General features: G+C 29.3%; 1 protein-coding gene across 1 annotated transcript; it reads left to right on the forward strand.

The window, feature by feature from the left end:
* Positions 1-1,241: 1,241 nt before the first annotated feature.
* Positions 1,242-2,332, forward strand: LOC120067618 (late embryogenesis abundant protein At1g64065). The gene has a single exon (XM_039019162.2). The coding sequence runs from the start codon at positions 1,493-1,495 to the stop codon at positions 2,123-2,125; it is 633 nt and encodes a 210-aa protein (XP_038875090.1). The 5' UTR covers positions 1,242-1,492; the 3' UTR covers positions 2,126-2,332.
* The last annotated feature ends 6,716 nt before the right edge of the window (positions 2,333-9,048 follow it).

A 9,048-nucleotide genomic window follows, 5' to 3' on the forward strand; every position in this document is an offset into this window, starting at 1 on the left:
TAAATTTTGTTATTTTATGTAAATAGTTTTCCTTATTTTTCTATTTTTGAAAATCATTCTTTAAAAAATATGGCTTAAATTCTACTTTGATCCCATATTTTTAGCTTTAATTCATTTTTATTTTTGTACGTTTAATATGTTCACTTTGGTTATTTTACTTTTAACTTTGATTTATTTTGGTTCGTATATTTTCAAAATTGTTTATTTTTTGTCCTCATACTTTAAAAAAATGACTCTTTCGACCCCTTAATTTTAATTTTAGTTTTCTTTTTTAAGAAAAAATTTGGTTATTTTTTAAAAGTATGTACAGAGACTAAAATGGACCATAGTTAAAAGTACAATCACAAAAATGAATATTTTGAAAATATAAAGATTAAAATGAATCAAAACTTAAAGTATATGGACCAAAATGAATATTTTGTAAGGACATAAACTCAAACTTTTTTGTAAAAAATAAAAATCAACCCAAATAATATTTAATCCAAAGTATTTATGAAGACAATCTCACAAAATACTAATTTGAATGCAAAGGGAGTATGTTACTCCCACTCCGTAGTACTTGAATTTGTTTCCATCCTTTTGCAGTCTATTATTCTACTCTAACTACGCAACATAAAACAATAATTAAAAAAAAAAAAAAATCCACTAAACATATAGTAGTTGGACAACAAAATGAACGATAAAAAGATGGGTGTGCCTTGAATACACCAATAGTATTAAATTTTCATTGATTTGTAGACAATTCCATCTATGTTTCCACGTTTTATGAGTTCGACATCAACATAGAGAATGAATCAATATTTCTATTATATCATAGAAAAACCCACCTAACATAAAAAATAATAAACAAAATAGTATTACTGTAAATATAATATAAATAAATATACTAACTTATTTAATAATCATAAAAGGTTTATTTACTAAATATTTTTTCAAAAATAGCCATCGACATGTATATTATTAATATTTCATTGACATTTTCACACAATTCAAGCTTCAAAATTTTTTTGTCCACATCATATTTTAAAATTTCAATCTATCCAAATTTATTTATTATTATATTCATTAAAATTATCTTTAAATATAGAAATCAATTTTATTAATAAATATAACAAAATATCATTATTTATCAGATAGACAATAATAGACACTTAAACTATATATAAAAATATTTCTAAGACTTTTATCATTTACAATAATTAGCAATATTTATTATTTATATAATTTAAAATCATCACAACCGAAAAGGCAATGGCAAAAGGGTAGGGCGAAAACAAAACAGACCTCCGCCGGCGCATTCCAAAACTGACCTCTCCGCTTCCCACGAATTTCCCATTCTCCCCTTACCACTCACTAACCGCTTTCTTCCACTTTCCCTATAAATTCTCTCTCTCTCTCTCTCTCTCTCTAGAACCAAAAACCCTCTTCTTCTTCTTCTTCTTCTTCTTCTTCTTCCTCCTCTCTTCTCTGTAACAACAAAACAGGAAAAAAAATGGTGGAAGACAGCCAGAGCTTTCCATTAGCGCACTACCAAGCTCACCACAAATCCGACGAAGAACAACAACTCGCCACTTTCAAAACTCTCCGTAAAGAACGATCCAACAAATGCTTCATCTACGTCTTCTCCACCTTCGTCTTCCTCAGCGTCGCCGTTCTAATCTTCGCTCTCATCGTCCTCCGCGTCAATTCCCCTTCTATTCAACTCTCTTCCGTTTCAATCCCCAAGTTCTCAATCACTAACGCTAATTCCTCTTCTCCTTCGCTTAATCTCACCATGATTGCCGAATTCACCGTCGATAATTCCAACTTCGGTCCTTTCAATTTCGACAACGGCACCGTCGGTCTAATGTATGGCGGCGCCATCGTCGGCGAGAAGAGTACTGGTGCCGGCAGAGCTGAGGCTAAGGGGAGTAAGAGGATGAATGTTACTATGGAAGCTTCGGCGAAGAACATCAGCAGTGATTCGAATAATTTGGGGATTTTGAATCTGAATAGCTTTGTGAAATTGAGAGGCAGAGTTCGTTTGATTCATATTTTCAGGAGGAGGACTTCGTCGGAGATTACTTGTTCTATGAATCTTGATATGAATACTCATCAAATTCAGTATAATTGGGTTTGTGAATAGTGATCAGAATCGGAATCCATCAACTCCAGAGAGCCCTAATTAGTTTATTTTTCTTTTCAAATTCGTTTATTATTATTCCTTTTTTTGTTTTTCTTACAATTTTGGTGGGGTTTTTCCCTTTTCTGCACACGATGTAAATATATATGTGGTTTCCGAAACTTTTTTTTTTTTTTTTTTAAATATATACTGTCATTATTCCTTTTTGCATATTCTTAATGAACGATAATAGCAACATATACTTAGCTTAGCTAACCCAAAATACAATACGAGTGACCCCCTTTTTTTTAATTTCTTTTATAGTTCAATTTCGTTGCTACCATTCCTACATTTGTCAATTTAAGTTCATTTCACGTTTAATCTTAATTAACTTATAGCGACTAAGAGATCTGTCTTCAAATTTCTCTGTCCAGTATAAGGGGGAAATTCATTTTTTAATGGCACTACAATAGTTTACATTTTAATAATGAATAAATTATTTTGTGGACAACTTGTATGGTTATTGGCTATAAATGTTATATTGAATATTTGATAACTTATGAACTTTGAACGAATTGGAGAGTTTCTTTTGTTTGGTAAAGTTTGCTTAATTGCAAGTGATTACATCCGTTATAACAATATAGGTAATGTGCTAACCAATTAAGAAAATTATTAAAAAAAAATAAATAGTAATCTTCGTTTTCATTTAATTGGAAATTTGAATTATTTACAAATTCATCCAAAACCTTTATCTTCATGGATTAATTAATTGATAATCAAGTTACTTTTGTTTATCAGTTTGTTAATTAGTATTATAGAATTTATAAGTGTTTCTTTCCATCATCAAAATATAATTTATTAATTGGGTTGTAAATAATTTAAAAAATAGATGTGATTAGGTTTCTCATATTTCAAATTGACCATTTTAATTAAGTCCTTAAGAATAGGTTAATAAGATCCTTCTATCAATAAACTCATTAAATTTATTAAATTTAAATAAGAATTAACTAAATAGATATTAAATTTAAATAAGAATTAACTAAATAGGTGATGTGGCATGATGATTTGAAAAAAGAATATTTTTTCATCCCTTTTCTCTCTCCCTCTTATCCCTATCTCTTTCACATCTTTCAACCAAACGGAACTCACGACTATGCTTCCAAAAGTGAAACTCAATATGTCATATTGTCATTCTAAAGACATAAAAGTAGGGTAAAAACGATTCGGTTTGGTAATCAAATGAAATTTTCTAATATGTGAAATTGAACCAAATCGATTCATTGGTTCAAATCGAATCGATCCGAATTATGTTGTTTGGTTTGGTTTCAAATTCGGTTTTGACCTTTTTTAAAAATCTGTTATATTTTTTTAATTAAAAAAGGTTCTATTTGGTTCAGTTTTAAATTCGGTTATATATATATATTAGTTAAAAACGGTTCGGTTTGATTTCAAATTTGATTTTCAAAATTGAAACTGAATCGAACTGAATTAATTTGATTTTAAAATTTCTTCAAACCAGATCGAATCGCATTTTTTTTATTTCACTAAGTTTTCGGTTCGGTTTGAATTTTAGAAACAGTCAATTTAAATGGTCACCCCAGTATAAAAGTGTGGGGCTTTGATTAAAATTGATTTGAATTTGTTTGTACTGAAATTGATTTGTGCTTTTTGGTTTTGAAGTTTTTATGCTGCGATATTAGTTATGGCGTTGGAGTACACTCACAGTTTAGGAATAGTTTACAGATATTTGAAACTGGAGAACGTTATGGTTCAACACAATGACCTAATGTTTGTGGATTTTGATCTCTCTACAAGACTCTATCCAAAATCTCTGCAATCGTCTCCGTCGCCAGCGGTAGAGGTCTTGGCAGAATCTAAATTGGCGAAGAAGGATAAGATTAAGTTGATTAAGAAGAAGAAGAAGAAGAAGAAGAAGAAGTGATTCTTTTATTTTCACCGGTTCTACAACTCTGACGAATCATCGGAGGATTTTGATCAAACAGGCTACGGTGGCTGGAGAAACCAAGATCACTGCCGGAGTCGTCGGATAAATTGAACTCGTCGTCAGAAAGAGGACTACGTGGTGCCGAAGATCATTGCCGGAAAGAGTAATGACTTTGGCGTGGACTGGTGGTCACTTTTATTTCTTCAAAACACTACATGAATTTCACTTATGAAGCAACAGTCATGAATTACACTTGGTTGAAAACGAGAGAGACAGTTGGGTTTGAGGGGAGGAGAGAAAACAAGAGATAATTTTTTTTTCTAAATCATCATGCCACATGATCAATTTTCTTATTTAAATCTAATAAATTTAATGAATTTGTTGGCTTTTTAAACATATTCTTAAAAATTTAGGGACTAAGATGATCAATTTGAAACGAACAAATCCATTTAATATCAAATAAACATAGCTTATATAATGCTTGTATTATCAATCTTGAAATTGAAAGTTCAAATCCCTCCATAAATCAATTTAAATCAATTTAGGCCATCATGTGAACTATGAGAGAGAGGAAATAAATTAATAACACCATATAAATATATGATAAAAGTTATTCCAAAAAAAGGCCTCTATTTTTCTTTGATCAAATAATATTTTGATTTTTTTAACCTCTGCTTTGAAATTTATTCTTTATTCTATTTTAGTCCTTAATTTAAGTGGTCGAATTCGTTTTAAAGTTCAATGAATAATAAATTTAAGTAATTTATTTTATATTAAATTATGATTAAACCTAACAATCACTTTGCCTTTTAAATTTTAGTCATTCATTTTGCCTTTCAAATTTTAGTTATTCACTTTGTCTTCCAGATTTTAGTTGTTCATTAGGGTACTTTTCTTTTTTCCTCTCAATCCCTTCTTCCTCCTCTTTTTGTTAGTTATGTGATTCATTGAGGTAATATTTGCAATTTCTTAGAGTTTATTTTCTATATGGGTTGCATTTATTTGCAATTTCTTAGTTTGTTTTACCTTGTCATGGGATGTTTTATTTGTGTGTTAAAAGTTCTAATAATATAATAGAGTGGAGAAGAATACATAGAAAATAAAAATATTGATGATTGAGAAAAAAAAAACTTACATGAAAAATGGACATATCTTTACAAAACATCTTCTACACTAATATGCCAGTTCGGTTATCTTTTGATTCTACTCTATTTTATTTTGATTTACTTACTTAGTGATTCCAATTGGAAAACAAAAAAAACAGTAGGACTTATAATGTTACTTTTTTTTGTTGACATAAAAAATAGCAGGACTTAAACAACTAAAAATAGGAAAATTATTTTAAATGATAAAATTGCTGAAAGTATTTACAAAAAATGGCAAAATATCATAGTCTATCTACGATATCCAACGATAGCTACTCTCTGTGTCTATCGTGAAAGACCGCGATAGATTACTATTTGTATCTATCATGACACGATAGACACAAAGTAGTCTATATTTGTAAATATATTGGTTCATATTCCTATATTTGAAAACAATCCTAAAAATATATATATGAAAAATATATGTTTTTTTTCTTTGTTTACGTAAAAGATTTATAGTTGAAAAATAAATATAAGTCATCCAAAAATATAAGCCACATCAACCTTCGGTTAAAAAGTCAACGGAATCCTAACACCAAAACTAAAATAAACACTTTTAAAATTTAAGGACTAAAATAAACGTTTTTGAAAGTTTATGAACTAAAATAGAATAAGATTTAAAGTTCAAGGACCAAAATAGGATTACAACCTAATAACTTCCATTCAAGAAAAAGATATAATGTATGTATCTTTCTAAATTTATAGAGGAAAGATTAATAAATACTAAGTTTTGTTTCTAAAATTTAACCATAAAGTAAGGCTCAAAGTATATTAACTAAAATGATATTACCACAAAATTTTAATATTACATCAGTACATCAGTTAGGATAGTATAAGTAGTATAGTTACATAACTAAAAAGGATGTTCTTTTTTCCCTTTTTTAAGTTTTGTTTATAAGAAAAAAACATTTTATGAACATGAGCAAAACTAGCTCACATAGCTCAACTTTTAACATACTAGAAAATATTAACCCGACGTGTAAACATTATATTGTAAATTTTTTATATTTAAATATTCATCTAAACAATTTATTTTCAATAGAAGTTTTTCTGTTTATATTAATGTATATAAATTAGCATCAATAACTAATTAATCTGAATCTTCAAGCCACCGGGAGAGAAACTTGATGACAAAATTTAATGAAATATCAAAATTTCTATATTTTGCAAACTATAAACTTTTTCAAAGATATTTTAAAAATAGAATAATGTTAATATTTTTTCCTATGAAATTGTCATACGTTTTATTTTATTACTTTATTAGGAAAACCATTATATAAAACTAATTTTTAAGTAAACAATGTTGGGAATTTATATTAAAATATAAATAAAAGGTAGAAACTAAATTATATCAAATTCTCACTTCTACCGATCAGAACCAAAAAAGATAATCCATTAAGTATATTAGAAAATACGAGCTAGCTTAATTTTTTTTTTCTTTCAAATTTCTATATCTAATATACTAGCAAATAAATTCATTCACTCAAGTTTTCATTTTTAATCGCACTACAATAAATAGGCTTTAGTTTACATTTTAATAATGAATAAATTATTTTGTGGACAACTTGTATGGTTATTGGCTATAAATATTATATTGAATATTTGATAACTTATGAACTTTGAAGGGATGGAATTGGAGAGTTTCTCTTGTTTGGTAAACTTTGCTTAATTGCAAGAATTGATTACATCCGTTATTAACAAAATAGGTAATGTGCTAACTAATTAAGGAAATTAAAAAAAAAAATGCATTAACTTCGTTTTCATTTATTTTATTTTATTTTATTTGACATAGGGAACTAGGAGTTGGAAGTTTGAATTGTATAGAAAATCATTTTTATCTTCATGGATTAATTAATTGATAATCAAGTTACTTTAGTTTATCAATTTGTTAATTAGTATTATAGAATTTATAAGTGTTTCTTCCTATCATCAAAATATAGTTTATTAATTAGGTTGTAAACACCTTATTGATAATTTCAAAACTAGATGTGATTATTTGTGAAATAAAAAATCAATTTAGTGTCAAATGAGCTGACATAGTGCTTATATTATCAATTTCGAAGTCGGAGATTTGAATCTCCCCCTCCACATATTTATTAAAGAAAATCAATTTTGTTCAGCATGTGAGCTATTAGAGAGATTAAATAAATTAATATTTTTTGGATGAAACATATAGGATCTCGTTTTGAACGGTTGGATCGTTATTTGGAGTTCTGGTTTGTCCATAATCGCTGATGAATAGAAACTGAGAAAACTGGGTGATTATCATTCTTTCTATCTCTCAAGTGTTCATCTTTTATGTATGAAATTATTAGTAGGTTGTGAACCTTTGTATGACTGATTTGAGTTCTTTTCATCAATTTTATTATAATAAGAGAAGTTGACAAGGGTGGACTCTTCACAAGTCCTATGGTTTATACTCTTCACATTGAAGAGGTTTTCCATGTATAATTTGTGCCAGGAGGTATGAAATAAATTAATAACACCATATAAATATTTAACTTCGTGAGTTCAGTTGGGGCTAATTTGGAAAAGAGAGTGAGAAGGTAGAAAATCAGAGAGAAAGACAGCCGTCGGATCGTACTGAAATTTGGCCAGCCTGTTCAGAACATATGGATCTTGTTTTGAATGGTTGGATTGTTATTTGCAGCTCTGGTTTGTTTGTAATATCTGGCGAACAGAATCTGAAAAAATGGGTGATTTTCATTCTTTTTATCTAAGTGTTCATCTTTTATGTAAGAAATTATCGTGGGTTGTGAACCTTTATATGATTGATTTTGGTTCTTTTTTCCTCAATTTTATCATAATAAGTTGACAAGGGTGGACTCCTCACAAGTCTTGTAGTTTTTACTCTTCACATTGAAGAGATTTTTCACGTATAATTTATATGTGCTCTTTGTTTTTAGTCTTCCATAATTTTGTGGTTTATTGTTGTTCATTGTTGGTTGATCACTTGGTGATTATTTGTTGATTTATTTGTGGTGTTTTAGAGAACAATTAACCACAAATCAAGAAACTAACATCCAAGGTTATCTTATAGCTTAAACATGTATGTAGAGACATACAGGTGGATCACGTTTAAGTGATAACCTAAATGGTCTATAGTAGATGAATAAAGTTGGATACCTTATCTTATTGACACTACGAGTATGACCCGCTTTGTAGATATTACAAATATTGTAAAGTACTACAAATAATCTGATCTTGATCATTTATGTGGAGACATGTGAGCGAGGATATTCTATACAAAGGAGTTTGTATAAGATCGGACCATGAAATGTTTAGTCTCATCATATAACGTCATTCATAATAGAGACTTACATTTCACCAGGATAACCATAGGTAACATGACCTGAATCTTGAGTGAGTTGTGAACTCCTGCCTATGAGGGCGGTCATTTGGTTTGTATAGATGAGAGTGACCAGATCGCCGACTCAACAAGCCTACCATTTTGGGGATTCGTCTATTGGGAAGCTGGAAACATAGCTACACACCTTCCCCAATGTCGGGACAAGTAGATAAATTGCTCCCTAAAGAGCTGATACCGGGGTTTGAACAATGTGGTACCACACCCTCTCCTAGCCCAAGATGGGTTTGGTCATAGTTGATCTATGATTTATTGTTCATTAGAAGAAACAGTGGTACTTAAGGAGTTAGATGTAACTACAGGGGTAAAACGGTAATTTCTACCCAGCTATACTTACGAGAAATTTGTGAAAGGTCATCGTACTGTTGATTGGTTATATCCAATGAATACAAAAATATATTTGTAGTGCGAAAAGTGCAACTGTCGATATTTAGTGGAGTGTCCGACAGTTAACGGATGGTGAATAATTTAATTAAAGAGTTTAATTAAT

Source organism: Benincasa hispida, unplaced genomic scaffold (genome assembly GCF_027475165.1).
Source record: "Benincasa hispida cultivar pf3 unplaced genomic scaffold, pf3_genome.v1.1 HicScf1410, whole genome shotgun sequence".
NCBI lineage: Eukaryota > Viridiplantae > Streptophyta > Magnoliopsida > Cucurbitales > Cucurbitaceae > Benincasa > Benincasa hispida.